The sequence below is a fragment of the Schistocerca gregaria genome, chromosome X (assembly GCF_023897955.1).
Source record: "Schistocerca gregaria isolate iqSchGreg1 chromosome X, iqSchGreg1.2, whole genome shotgun sequence".
NCBI classification, from domain to species: domain Eukaryota; kingdom Metazoa; phylum Arthropoda; class Insecta; order Orthoptera; family Acrididae; genus Schistocerca; species Schistocerca gregaria.
The window spans coordinates 104,998,175-105,014,074 of NC_064931.1; the positions used below are offsets into that span (position 1 = coordinate 104,998,175).

At 39.2% G+C, this 15,900-nt stretch overlaps 1 protein-coding gene across 3 annotated transcripts in view; it reads right to left on the reverse strand.

Annotated features, from left to right (window-relative positions):
- Nucleotides 1-15,900, reverse strand: part of LOC126297792 (polyamine-transporting ATPase 13A3) — a 422,483-nt gene that overhangs the window by 14,118 nt on the left and 392,465 nt on the right. For all 3 annotated transcript variants that reach the window (XM_049988996.1, XM_049988997.1, XM_049988995.1), the window contains one exon: nt 12,874-13,031. In XM_049988996.1, coding sequence (XP_049844953.1) covers nt 12,874-13,031 — 158 coding nt within the window. The remainder of the gene's footprint in view (nt 1-12,873; nt 13,032-15,900) is intronic.

Consider the following 15,900-nt stretch of genomic DNA (forward strand, 5'->3'; position numbering starts at 1 on the left):
GCTCTGAAGTTGGATACTTAACTAGTTTAGTGGACAAATTCGATAAGTTCTAACTGAAGCAACTGTCTGATATTTACTTTGGTAATTTAAAAGGACCATAGAAAATCAGTTTAGACTGATGGCTGGCCTGGGACTGCACTGAAAGTGTCCCCAGCAGAGTTCAATTCATCATAAAGGCGAAGGATGGGCACAACCCATATTTATGTACACTAATATGTGTCTAGATCCTTTTGATCAGACAGTGTCCCTTGCTATTGCACACACTGAGTAGATCATTTATGTACAATATGAACTGTCACTGCCAAACTGTGGCTGAGAGTAGATCAGATCAGACTGTGGCGCAACAGGCAGTTGAATATACCATGCTTGATTTCAATGCCTGCTTCACTACCCAAGCTGCCTGGATCCTCCTCTCCACCACCAGCTTTTCTAAACTGTGCAGATGGGAGTTATCATTACAACACATTCTCTGCTCCTGAAATCATACCAGCGTCAAACTATAGTGACATACTGTCCCCACACCCTCATCCCAACAGTTTCCACCTCCCTGTCCTATCACCTCCTCCATATTCTCATCTCCCACCTTCTTTTGTGCCACCCTCTGACAATGCACCCGCCCATCCTTCCCCACTCCTCTCCTTCCTTACACCCCTATCTGCACCCCTCAGCCTCCCAATGCTGTGCCTGTTGGCAGTCTAGTCCCAACACACTCTACCTTATAGCACTCTTCTCTCTCCCTACCCATACACTCCTATCCTTTCCTCTTCCCTGTCCCTCCAGATTGCTGCTTCCATTCCATGTGACAGTTACATGCTAGTCCGAGCTGCTGGAGATGGCAGTCATGTGAGCATGGGGTGTACTTGCTTGTGTGAATGAATGTGTGTGTGTTTCTGTCTTTCTTTTTCTGATGAAGGCTGTGGTCAAAGGCTAACATGTAACTGCCCTTTACTTATGCCTATCTGCAGATTAATGTCATCTTTACCGTACATAGCACTCTATCTCTTCCTTACAATGGATGTTATCTCAGATGGAGAGTTACCGACATAAGTAGAAGTAACTTCACACACACCACCGGTATGTGTGTTAGGACAATTGCTGTTCATGTTGTATATTAATGGTCTTGCATGTAATATAAATACTTCAGACTTTTTGCAGATGATGCAGTTACTTATTATGAAGTGCTGTCAGAAAAAAATTATGCACAAATATTCAGCCAGATCTTGGCAAGATTTCAAAGTGGTGCAAATATTGTCAACTTGCTTTACATATTTAAAAATGTAAATTTGTTCACTTCACAAAATGAAAAAATGTAGTATCCTATGATTACACTATCAGCAAGCCACAACTGGACTTAGTAAACTCCTACAGATACCTGGGTGTAGCACTTTGTAGGTATATAAAATGGAAACAATCACATAGACTCAGATAGGGGTAAGGCAGGTGGCTGACTTCAGTTTGTTGGTACAAAACTAGGGAAATGCAGACAGTCTACAAAGGAGATTTTTTACAAATCACTTGCCGAACTCATCGTATAATATTGCTCAAGTGTGTGGGATGCATACCAAATAGAACTAACAAGGGATACTGAATGTATACAAAGAATAGGAGCACAAATGGTCACATGTTTGTTTGATACATCATAATGTGTCACATAGAAGCTGAAGAAATTGAACTGGCAGACACTTTAAGACAGATGCAAACAACCCCAAGAAAGCTTACTCACAATGTTTCAAGTATTGGCTTTAAATGACGACTCTACGAATATACTCCAATCCCCTAAATATAGCTTCCATAGGGACTTCAGGACAAGATTAAATTAATTACAGCAAGAATACTCTTTCTGCAATTCATAGTGCACTCCAAGAATCAGCCCTAATTACTGGTACAGTGGGAAGTACCCTCTGCCATCCAATTCACAGTGATTTGCAGGGTATGGATGTCACAAAGATGTATGCATCTCTCACATTCTTTTACTGCCAAACAATGGTCAATGTGACGCCCTCAAAGAATTATTGTATCAGCTTGTATTAACAAGGGAATTCACTGTTTCTTATATTTGTGAACTTCTTTGTATTGGGATAAATCAGTCAGTTTGGGCACTGGAGTGACTAAATGTGCACACAGGAAAATAGAATGTGACCTTGTGGGACAAATGATAAAAAGCATTGAATTCCTGAGAATTTACTGGAAGAACTGAAGGCCCCATGTTAGGGACATAATGTAAGAGCAAAAGCCCTTTATAATGCAGATATGACTGATAAACCTGTGAAAAAAAGATTTTAAAAAAAATTCTTTTTTTTTCTTTAATAAAATAATATTACTAGGTTTAAATACCTATTCAGGGATGGTTAAGTAGATGAACCTTTACTTAGTTTTATCATATGTGTGTATTCTTAGAAATTGGCTACATTAAACAGATAATTAGCTGGGTGCATCCAGTAGACACAGCTACGTGTTATGAAGCAGTTAATAAGGGAAATGTGCAATTCACATTAAGTTTAAGACACCAGAGTGTAGGTATCACTTTTCAGGGTTGCTGGAGAAGAGGCTGGAGGTAAAGTTTCTGTAGGATTGGGGAACATCACATTCTCCAGCTCATCAATCACACCTCATGACAGGGCGGTTTGTGGTTGTCTCTCTTTTGGGTCTATCTCTTTTTTCTTCAATCTCAAGATCATTAATCTTTATTTTCCTTTCTTACTTCGCTTACGTCACTCCTTCCAGCTTCATATGTTCTATGGCATGAACCCTTTTCTTTACCAATTAATTTCAAAACTCATTTCCATGATATCCCTGAGTTTATGCACTGACTCGAAATTCTTCTTCTACAAGCTTCTCAGGCAATGTTTTGCTTGCAATAATAATTTTTTCTATAAAAAGGCGTTCAACATTTCTTTATCATTAACATTTTTGTCTTTAATGGGAAACAGAATGCAGTTGGACTAATATATAACAATAAATTAGTAATGTAGTAGTAAATCTACAATTTAAGGTAGATGTCATACCATATTTCTTGTTACTCATGTCATGTTGATAAGGGGGTGAGAGGGGGGGGGGGGGAGAGGACTAGAAAAACCCCGCTTACCATCAGTAAATGCAAGGTTGAAGTTATGGTCCATTATAATGGCTAGTTAAAAAAAAAAAAAAGAAAGAAAGAAAGAGAGAGAGAGAGAGAGAGAGAGAGAGAGAGTGAAGATTTTTATTAGCTGTTCAATAATGGAAAATCAGAGGTCAGCTGTTTAGTTAGAGATGGACACCATCTACATAAAAGTTACTTGCAATTACACATTGGAGAGTAATTAATGATTGTATAAAGTATGCCTGGTTTCAGGGCAGGCAATTGTAAAGTTCATAAATAAAAGTACATTTGACACAAATCAATGCATGGAAAAAATTAGGTTTGCTGCTCATTTGAAGTTAGTAATATTTTTTAAGAAGCAGCCATGGGCTAACAGAAGATTATAAGAAATGCATTGGGAATAACCAGAAATTTAGGTTTTGATTGGGATATGAGAAATAATGAAGATGGTTTCTGGTGATATGTTATATAAAGGTGAAGTTTGTTTCCAAGAGAAAATGGTGTTCATATTTATGAACAGTGTGACAGAGGAAATTCAATGGGTAAATGTACCACAAAAGGAGGACCTACACCTGTTTAAATGGTTAGGGACAGACTTTTTAGGTGGAAATGACGGATTTATGTTTCAAAGTAGACATGATGGCTAGTCTTGGCAAAATCAAGAGAGCAAAATGGATGGAAAACTTTTAATAAAATCTAGCTACCATCTTATCTACAAAGTGTGTTCCATAAGTACTGTGACCAAATTCATAAAAAATCATTTATTGAATATATTCATACAAACAATCAAAAATTTTTGAAATAGCATACTCTTGCATCAATACACTTCTGGAGGCGGTGTTTCCATGCCTGGAAGGCATCGTGGAATACCTTTTCCGGAATGTCCTTTAGAGCTGATGTAACATGCACCTGGATGCTTTCAATCGTGTCCCAATGTTTTCCTTTCATGACTCCTTTTAACTGAGAAAACAAAAAAAAGTCAGCAGGAGCCAGGTCAGGACTGTAGGGAGGCTGGGGAACCAATCGGGTCTTGGTCCTGGCCAGGAAGTCGTTGACAATGAATGCGCTGTGACTCGGTGCGTTGTCGTGGTGAACTTTCCACATGTCCTTGATGTCGCTTTGGCAGTGCAAGACCGTCCTTTTCAGTATTTTAAGCACTTTCAAGTAGAAAGCTGAGTTCACTGTAGTCCCGGTAGGTACAAATTCACGACAGACAATACCTATGACGTCAAAGAAGACAATGAGCATGGTTTTGATCCTGGACTTGCTCATGCCTGCCATCTTGGGACGGGGCGATGATGGGGTGTACCACTCTGAACCCTGCCTTTTTGTCTCAGGGTTGTACTACAAAATCCACGACTCATCACCAGTGATAACTAAGTTTAAAAAATGAGCATCATTTTCACACATTTCCAACATTTCTCAGCACCGAAGCACTCGCATGTGCTTGTCTTCGTAGGTCAACACTTTTGGGACGAGTTTGGCACACACCTTTCTCATGTTGAAATCTTCGGGCAAAATGTGGAAAACGGTTGTTTTTGACATGTTTGGAGTTTGTGCTGTCAATTTAAGGCTCAACCATCTGTCAGAGTTCAAACAATCGTGCACACGTGTCACATTTTCGTCGACTCGTGCCGTTGATGGCCGTCCACTGCGAGGTTCATTGGTGATCTCCTCTCGGCCCTCCATGAATGACCTGTGCCATCAGAAAACTTGTGATCTGGACAAACAATCATTCCCAAAAGCATGCTGAAGTAATGGAAACCTTTCAGTGGCAGACTTCCCAAGTTTAACGCAAAATTTGATAGCATGCCGTTGCTCTACAGAATGATCCATTGTGTGTGTTACATAAACTCAAAATGGGGTTGACAGAAACCCACATCCTGACTCTCTGGCAGCTTGCAGTCGAATGAGACAAAGAGCGTTTTGAAGCTAACACCCCCCTACATTTAGCCCAGCCGGTTACAACATGCTGCGGTGTAGCGTTGCATCAGAAAAAAATTGGTCGCATTACTTATGGGATGCACTCTGTATACTGTTTTTACTTCACCCATGTAAATTCTAAAGTCATAGCTTCAGTTATCATGCAAGGACCTCCACTGTGATGTCAAAACACCAGAAATGTTCATCTGCGAATTTTGCTGAATTCTTTTGTATATTTGTTGTGTACATAGTTCCGCGTAGTCAGCGCGTACACAACTTTCCCACTAGAGCGCGCCCCGCTAAACAGACAGCACAGGCGCAGCGCTCGTCCATCTCCGCACTACGAGATGGCGCTGCCATAGAGACAGACCAAATTCTGCTTCCGTCGATCTGCGTATTAATATGTAACGCAGCCAATGAAATTGCTGCTAATGTAGAACCTTTCCTCCTCACGGATCACACTCGCGCAGTGATACATGAATGCACGAGGTATTATAATGAAAGGACAGACCTCCGATCAGTCAGTCTGCATTTGTCTGCAGTCTGCATTTGTCTGCATCGTCTGTACCAGTCTGCATTAGTCTGTACCAGTCTGTGCGAATCCTACATTTGTCTGTACCATTCTATAGTCAAGTTTCAGTCTGCGCCTAATAAGATTACCATATTCCTGTACATAGCCATGAAGATAAATGTATAGACACTTTTGTCAAGTATCAGAGATATATGTGACAATAAGATTAATGTACCAATACCAAAGGAACTTCAGACTGTCAATTGTGAATAGCATCCAGAACCAAGTTAAGTAATTTTTATGCTTGTTCTTATTTTAATAAATGTGTGTGAAAATTAATCAATTTCTGTTTAAAGTTGGTCACCGTCAATCTGCTACTCTAAGCATGCAAGTGGCATTTCTATCCTCTGACATAACGGCAGAAGATAAACACGCCATGATAAGACCACGAGATATATTGCTGACACTCGTCTACTTCGTTAGAGCGACAAGTCAAATAATCTGATGGTGTGTGTACTCAAGGTCTTATAGTAAGCAGTAATAAAACAGTAGGTCAATTTTACAATTAAAATTTTTGTAGATAGATTTAAAAATGTGAAGGAATAGAAAAGGTTGTTGTTTTTGAAGCATATTTTTGATGACTGAGTTGTGAGTGATGTTATGTAACACAGCTAGTAATGGAAGATTTGCAAATATGCATTTTTTAAAATAGACGGTTGAAAAAAATGCAACACCCTCAAGAAAGAGGTCATTTTATTGACAAGTGTGATGACATGTAGTCAGTCATTATAGAAATATGCGATAATAAATTCATACCAAATGAAATACGTGTCACAGTAAAATGTGCCAAAACTGTTCCATCAATACACAGTGTACCATCCTCTGGCGGTAATGCAGGCAAACAATCATTAAGGCGCCTAATGACTCCAGAAAAGATTGTCCCAAGCATCTTGCACCATTTGTTGCAATTTCACAGTAGTTCTTGCAGGCCCTGTAGAACGAGTAAGTTCCCACTTCATCATGTCCCATACATGTGCAATTGGTGAGAGATCCAGTGTTCTTGCTGGCCAGTGCAGTTGTACACCATGAAGAGCACACTGCATTGCAACTGTTGTATGTGGATGTGCACCGTCCAGCTGAAAAAGCACACCACCTTCCCATTGATGAAAAGTAATAGCACAGGGATAAGAGTTTGTGCAATGTAGTGGTCACAGATTACTTCCTCGGCAGAAACACCAAATTGGACTGGGAGTTGTAACTGATGACCCCTCACATAGTGAAGCCTGGGATGGGACTTTTGTGTCACGTGCAAATACACTCTGGAATAGGCAGCTCACCACGTCTACACAATGCACCACCCATCACTCATATACAGACAGAACCTACTCTCATCATTGAGGACAACACAGTGCTATTTCACTCACCAGTCATGTCTTTCACAACACCAGAGTAGCCATACTCTGCAGTGTCATTGTGTCAGTGGTAGACTGGCCAAACACTCATGTGATCTTAAATCTGCTGCAAGCAGATGGTTCCCAATGATCCCTGACGACACAGCAGGTGCAAGATGTACCCAGATTTCATCCCTAAATTATATTCAGCCAGCCATTGCTGTTTATACAAAGTGTCAATTCTGATGTGCATCTGTACTATGCAGACATCCAGAACCTGGTCTACAAGTGTGAGGATGTTCCGCAGACCACTGTTGAAAGCAGTGACACCAGTATATTGTGTTCAACATGTTCAGAAATCCATTGATATGTTCAACCAGCTTCCAGCAGGCCCACAATGCGAGCCCTTTCAAATGGCTGAATCTGTTCAATACGAGTATGTACTCATTGATGGGGCATGGTTGTACCCTAGAATGAATGTTGCAAACACTGTTCACTTTTACGTTCAGCACATTTTCTGCATGCAAAGTCAAAACTGAAGATGCAAAGACAGGCCTCCTGAGTACCATCTGATCACCAATGACTGGGGCAAATGAATCACTAACACAAAAACTCCTCAGTATGCACATATTATACCTTGGTGCCACTGACCACAGTCCTTGAGAGCGTTGCTTTTTTCCCTGCAGTGCATATATTTCAGCATTAATGGGGAGATAAATTGAGACAATGCCCTATTGATGTAGGAGAGTTCATGTAAAAAGAAGCAAAAAATATGAAGTATCTGAAATATGTTCAGCACAGTAATTCCCAAGAGGTAACGAAATCTTATTCTTGCCTGTTATAAAAATGTAAGGATGGTTAAGAGATAGAAAAAGGAAACAACTAAGGTGCCTGTTTAGTAAACGTGTTGATAGTAGAAGGTGGGATAAAAAAAGCTATTGTGTGCCATGCATGATGAGATGATGTACCAAACCAAATATAAAATAATGTAACTATTACATTGGCTACTTACTTGTGAATAATTTGAGGAACCAAAATGAAATACTATACTTGTTAAATATAAAAATATGCAATGACTTTTACAATTAAACTTCGCAAGTACACATAAATATACGAAGAATTTAGGAATTAAATCATGAACACAAACAGAAAAGCTAAATATATGACTTGCTAGTCTCCTAGTGCTTCACCAAAAAGGGATGAGTTTTGCCCAAACAATCTCGAATGTAGTTTAAATTTCTATCTCAGTGGAGTTGAGTTTCTTGTCTACTGTGACAAATACACCACTTCCATTTACCATTAGCCTATTCTTCTGATATACACTTAAATTTTCCCCAAGAACCTCACTGCTATTAACTTCCATGTTTTAACCAGATACCAAGTATTATCTGAGCTCACACATTTTCTGGAGCACTTCATGCTCTAGTACCATGGTGTGAATGCCGTAGCTGTTTATTACTAGGATTTTAATACTCTGGCCTGTAGGCGTTTGGGTCTTTGGCTAATATTTCCAGCTCTCCAACAGCTGCTGTTTTCTGGACTGGATGGAGAATTCCCCCCACAGAGTCAGCTACGTGGCTGATGTGTAGTGCACACTTGACCCATTTATGGGGACCGTGCGGTTCTCAACCACATGGTGCAAATTTAGGAAGTTGTAGCCAAGCTTGTCACAGAACTTTTGAAGTCACTGCTTCAGTCCTTCCACTTGTGTCAGATAATCAGAGGGCCATGATCAGTTCCAGGAACAATCCTGCAAATTGTGAGCTTCGTTGAAATTCTGTACACTACACCACTCTTCTCAACCTTCTCTGTCCATCTTTGGAATGATCCAAGTATGACCTTGGAGACCAGAGAAAGGCATTGTTTGATCCAACATGTGCAACAATTTGCAGATGGCTGCATCCTGCTCCCTCAACAGCTGCTTGAATAGCCTCATGAACATGTTGAATGAGGCTCCTATGCATACACATTGAGTACATATGGTTTTCGTTCCTGTTCCTTGCTGCCATTTTCCTAAGGGGTACCATTATTTGCCATATATTTGAACTCCCAATGGTTAATAGACCCCCATCCTTTTGTGTTTGCCTCCTCTTGACACAGGACACAACAGATTTCCCAACAGGTGAAGTTAGCCCCATATACCCTTATGACAGAGTAAGCCTTGGTTTTCCACCATATCCATTTCCCCAGTGGCACTATTCCCACACACATCATGACTGTTGACAATGGAAATTTGAATCAGATCTGGATGTATGCTCAGACTGCCTAATGGTTAGGGTGACTGCTCACAAAAAGCAGGAAATATGAATTCAAGTCCTGGTCAGACTCAAATTTTCAGTAACTGTTTTTTTAATGCTGCACATCTACATTGATTCTTTCTCAGAAAGAGGGCTGTTAACATCCTGCCTTTAATAACTCTATTGAGGTACTTCCACCCAATCATCTTATGTAAGTCCATGGAGTTTATCAAGAATGGCTATTTTTCATATATCTTCAAAATCTATTCTATACTATGAAAGTCATTCTTTTATCTTTGTTACTATAAGTGTCAAATTTTTAAATGCTGCTTTAATGAACAGTGGGACTGACATAGGCTACACTTATTTTAAATATATGTAGTAACACATATATACATAATATATAAAGTGGAAACATTTTTACCAAAAATGTCAAAAAATTCTTGACTGATTCACTTCAAAGTTTTACACTATTCTCTAATGAACATTCACAGGGGCACAGGCTATATATTTATGAAACGTGTATAATATACGAATGTACATGTAATGTAAAAAGGGGAAACATTATGGCCAAAAATCTTGAAAACTTCTTGACTGATTTACTTCAGATTTTTACTCAGTACTCTAATAAACATTCATATGGATATAGGCTATATGTTGTTTAAACAACAATATACAGGTTTTGCGTTAAAATTGACGGTAAGAAAAACGTGTGGATTTTTTTTTTCCTTTCTCACACTCAGTTTTAACTATGATAGGAGGGCATTTAAATGTTAGAGAAATTGTTTCCCCATAGATGCTCTTTGTCATTACAGTGAAACCTCTTTATAATGTTCCTCCATATAATGTTTTCCTCTATGTTACGTCCGTTTTTGTCGGTCCCGACTAAAGGCCCATATAAACAATGTTAAATTTTCCTCTTTACTGCGATTCCTCTATATTACAGTTTCCTCCATGTAACGCTCATATTTTTGGAACCCAGGTCAATTATTTACCTCTTTATAGCGTTTAAGTAACTGGATATAGACGCATCGTTTTCCGCTATGTGGTTTCACAGTTTGCACTGGCTCGGAAAGCCCGCGCTCAGCGTATTTCATATGTCAGTGGCAAAACCCGGTCACGTGACATGTGACGCACATTCTGCTTGCGATCTTTTTGGCACCATTTCAGTCGATGCTTTGTATTAGTACTTAGTAGCGTGTTGTGTGAGCTGAGCAGCAAACAGCTCTTGTGCCTAATAAGTGTGTGTCTTCGATATAACTTTTTTTTTTTAAAGCTTTCATCAGTGGACATGGGTGAAAAGCGGAAGAATATTTCTCTGGAAGAGAGGGTTTCTATTATTAAAAAAGTGGAGGCATCTCCTGGCGTGTGTCGCGTGGAGCTAGCAAAGCAATTGGGACTGGCCCCTTCAACACTCAACACTATTATGAAAAACAGATCGTCAATAATGGAAGGGTTTGAGAATTGTGGAAATTCGAAAAGTATGCGTTTGAAACAATCGACTTACAACGAAATGGAGAAAGTTTTATTAACTTGGTTTCAGCAAGCACGTGCTGCAAACATTCCTATAAACGGAACTATTTTGAAGGAGAAGGCGCTTCAAATATCACTTCAGTTAGGAATGGACAATTTTAAGGCGTCCAATGGATGGATTGATAAATTTTGACAGCGTCATGGTGTTGTGTACAAATCAGAATGTGGAAAAAGTAAAAGTGTAGACGAACCAACTGTAGCTCAATGGATACAGACTCTCCCTAATCTGATGCAGGGCTACAAACTGCGTGACATTTATAACGCTGACGAAACCGGCATGTTTTTCAATTTAATGCCGGATAAGACATTTACTTTTCGTGGGGAAAATTGCCATGGCAGTAAGAAGAGCAAGGAACGTCTTACCGTTTTGTTGTGTACAAACGCTGATGGCAGTGAAAAACTGAAACCTTTGGTTATCGGGAAGCCAAAAAATCCGAGGTGCTTCAAAAACATTTCCATGTTTCCGTGCAAATATACAAACAATGCCAAGGCATGGATGACGAGTGAAATATTTTCACGTTTTCTAAGAGAATTTGACGCCAAAATGGGGAGTGCTGCAAGAAAAGTGCTGCTGTTTGTGGATAGATGTGCAGCACATCCACCAGACGTACCCTTTCTGGGAAATGTTAAAGTAATTTTCCTGCCACCCAACTGCACCAGCCGTCTGCAACCTTTAGACTTGGGCATAATACACGCCCTTAAGGTTAAATATAGGACAGCCCTTGTAAAAAAGGCCTTGAATTTGATGGACCAAAGAAAACTGGGAAGCCAGCAAAGATCACAACTGAAACTGAACATTTTACAGGCAATAAATTTAATTATGTACTCGAGGAGGGAAGTAAGTGCTGAAACTATTAAAAACTGTTTCACAAAAGCAGGGTTCTGTGAGAATGAGATGGCAGCTCCCGTGGAAGAAGTTGCAAGTGATTTGCAAGAGTTTCACCAATTAATAGGCAGTGATTCTGTCAGCTTTGAGGACTTTGTGGCTGTGGATGACAATGTGGCAACCACAGGAGTACAAAGTATTGAGGAGCTGACTGCAGAGAGAAGCTTGGAGAGTAATAGTGAAAGTGACAGTGACAAGGAAGATGACCATGTGCCCTCATATACTAAGGCAGCTGAAGCCTTTGAAACATTCAGGAGGTACATGATGGCCCATAGACTTGAGGACAGAACAGTAGTTCAACTTGCTCATTTGGAGCAAGAAATGATTGCCATAGAGTCTAGGAGAAACAGAAAACAAGCAAGCCTGCTTGAATATTTAAAAAAATCATAAGTATGTTATTTTCAGATTGCTTAGGTTCCTAGAGTTTTGTGCAAATTTAAGTTCCATTTCATAATTTAATTATTGAAGTAATTTTTTTAATCTGTCCCATTTACTGTGTTTGTATGTAATATGTTCAGTAAATATAAACAAAATGTGGCTCATATTCTATAATTGGGTCAACTGAAGAATGGGATACCACCTGTCATCTTTGGAGAATGATGTCAATCTTAAGAATCTGTTATAACTTTTTACTGTACAAACTGATCCATTTACTTTCACCTCTCCGCCTACCGAGCCCCATGTTTTAATTTTAAAAAAACTAATCACTTGATACATTGATCATTTGCAATGTATATCATATATTGTGAAAATTTAAAACGTCATCTATGGCACCATTTGTCAAAGCTGATTAGTGGTATCCTGATCTTCAGTAATGCCCTATAATTATTATTTGGAAGCCTTCCTCTTTATAGTGTTTTCCTCTATACAGTGTTCAGAATTTGTGGTCCCTTGAAAACCGTTATACAGAGGTTTCACTGTATATATTTTATACACAAAAGTTGTATGTACAATAATGTACTTTTTTGGTTTATTTCTCACACTCGGTGTTCACAGAATACAGGAATATTGTATTTATAGCTTGTTGTTAGAATACCACTACAGAATCTGAATTTGAAATAAGAATAAACAAGGCTTGAAGTTAAAGAGAGGTGGTGTGAGGAAATGAACATGTTGAGAGGGAAGGAGGAGATTGACAAAGAGAGCCAGAGAATGAGATGGATGGAGAGGGGGGGGGGGGGGGAGGAAGAGTTGATGGACAGAGAGAAGGGAAGAAGGAGATTAGGACTTTTATTCAATTCTCATATATACATAGCAAATTGGGATGCATTGCTGGGTTCACTGGTGCACATAAAACTGTAGAAAATACTTACTGCATCTCGTTGGATGAGACGAGAAGAAGCATTTGTGTAGAAAAGTCTTGGAGGGCCTGAAAGCTGAGGTGGCTTCCCATGTACAATAATAATTCTCTGGGATGAATTCACTATTCCACATTCACGCGCTACACTTACAGCAGTGAGCAAGTTGTCTCCTGTAATATGGGTACATAGACCTTAATACATTTAAGCCCTCCTGTGTACTTGATAAATGTTTCTAATTAAAGAAAAAATTAAATTACATCAAATAAATCAAAAAAGATGTCAAATTATACACATTTATTATACTCTGACAGAAGAAATGAGACTGTTCGTATTATTAAGGAACAATTTGTCATTGCATATTAGTGTGTGACTGCTTTGATAAGTAGCAAATCTGATCAACTCAATGGCAGCTGACAAACAATTTATGACAGATTTGTTCTTGCACTCAGCCAGGAGACAGTAATGGTGCAGCTCCTTCACAGCCCATGGAAAACGACATGCAATTTTTTTTTTCAAACAGGCCAAGGAATGAATGAGATATGTGTATACTCAAATATGTCTTACAAGACAGCAAGCACCATTAACTGAGCATCTCTGATAACTAAACAATTTTGTAACTTCGGTCACTTTTCTATTGCATCAGATCTCAGGTGCGACATTTTCTGGCAGAACACAACAACATGCCCATAGAAACTGCTTGTCTCTGCTGCTGCACTGATCTATTTTGATGAAATAGATCACCGTGAAAGGACAGAGTTCAAGGTTGAAATACAGTCATGCACTAGTACATTAGGCCAAGACTTCCTTGTGGAATCCCAACACTGCATTGAAAATTTCCTGTATCAGGTTGCACTTACAGTTTCAGTTAATGATGACTTTTACCACATTCCACTAACAGATGACTCAGGATGTAGTAGGCACTTACATTATGGACACAGAATGTTCAACGCTGAGCAGTTGTGAAGAGCTCTAAATGTACAAATGTACAACATTACTTCACTAATCATTCCAGAACCACACAGGTAATGGTTATATAATGAATGGACACATTTGAAATTAGTTATCATTAACCCAAATAAAATAGTTCATTTAATTTGTTATGGTGCATTAGTGCATGACTGCTTTCAGTGGTTGATCCAGAAAATATTTTTAATTTTTAAAGTATCAAATGAAATGACAATGCAGAATGAAATGCATGCAAGAATAAGTTAACTACTGAGGTCCCTATTAACTGAAAGCAATATTTCAGAAAAAAATATTTATACTACTGATGGTTTTATAAGAATGTTAGCTCTAACCTTCAGATGAAAACGAAACAAAAATAAACCAGTACAGAACATCAAACCATCTGTATATTCTGTTCACACTGTTTATCATGCACTACTTTATTTGAAAGTATCTGAAAGTGACTGTTGTAACCTTATACTGTGAGCACGTATAATTAAACAGAGTGTGGTTCCACAGCCAGCCTAAAGAAGCCACCAGACATGGGTACAGAATGTGCAGCAAGTGCTTTGCCATGTGCCAAAGCAGCTGTATATAATCTGGCACACCAGAGCCCTTTGCAGACCAATTTTTATGTGACACATGTATGCTCAATGTTAGACTGTGTGTTACTGTACTTCTTGGTTATGTGTGTTTGTACTAGCTACTGATTCATTCTGTGTCTGAGTATATCCCTGCATGTGGAAATGAAATAAAAGTTAGTTGACTGGAATCCTGATATTGTGTTTGTGTAACATTACAATAGTGACCTTTTCCTTATTATTAGTATTCATTGTCTCACATCTTTGAAATGCAGATGCCTTTAACAACATTCACAGTATACTAAACATAAATATACAGAATTGTAATCACAAAGAAAATAAAAGAATTATTAGTGGCCTTTGACACAATCTTTTATTTATAAGGGTGACAAAAGTGTAGAAGACCCTTCAAAGTTAAAGCCTTTAAATTTTGTACCATTTATCTTACTCCCAGAGGAGGGACAGACTCTTGTGCAAATGACAAACATTGTGTTCAAATGAATGATCTGCCACTGGATGGTCCACTTTACTCTTGGGCAGAGTTTGGCAGTGAGCACTCATTTTGGTGGTCATGTTCAATAAAATGTTGTGCAGAAGTTACAAGCAGAGTTAGTATATAACATGGCTGCTTTTGCTGGTGGCCCTGTTTCCATAGCATGTGCCTGTGATGGGTCTGGAATAGGGTGTTCTGGATGGGTATATAGGACAAGTCTTGTACCTGGTATCTTTTGCAAGAATATGACCCATGTGGCAAAGGGTAGGGTTATACATGACATCAAAACCAACCAGGACATTTTGTAGATTGTGTGGGCAATAAACTAACATTTTGGAAGAGGTGTACTGGTCAGATGCTGGGTTGTTGTTTGATGGTTGCAGCATGAGTTCAAGTTGCAAAGTCCATTCTTACTGGTAAGTTTGCATAGTGGCAGAGATTGGTGTCAAAGATCAGTACCTCCTAACATATGGGGTCAACATTCACGGTTGCTGTCTCTTGTGTACTCAGTCTGACATTTCTGGCTGCCATACTCTGCTGTGTCTTTTCCCTTACTATTTGGCGAATGAGAGAGGTGAGCCGTAATTGTCTTTCACAACGGCCATAGGGACCACATTTGGCAGTCAGTTGTACCACTTTTGTCCGACTCTCTCATTCTCTCTCTCTTCATTCAGTGGCACCAATTAATGAATACCTCTGACGTAATATCCATCACCAGAAGAACTCTATGACTCCTTTAATCAGGTGTGAGATAGCTTCTGTCATATTAGGATTTACGATGTGGCACAGTGCCAAAACATTCTGCCTTTATGGCTACGTCTTTTCCTCGTGATATTGGGCCCTGTTCCTCAATTGTTCTTCCGTTAATCAGACTCTCTGCTGATTGTTACTGAACTTTTTTTGGTTAAGCACAGAATTTTTCCCTAGTACTGTGCTTCTCTTCATTGCTCTCAAACCACTGCTTGGCTGTGCCATCAAAGTAGAAGTATAAATTTGTCAAACACATCATGTCATCCTACC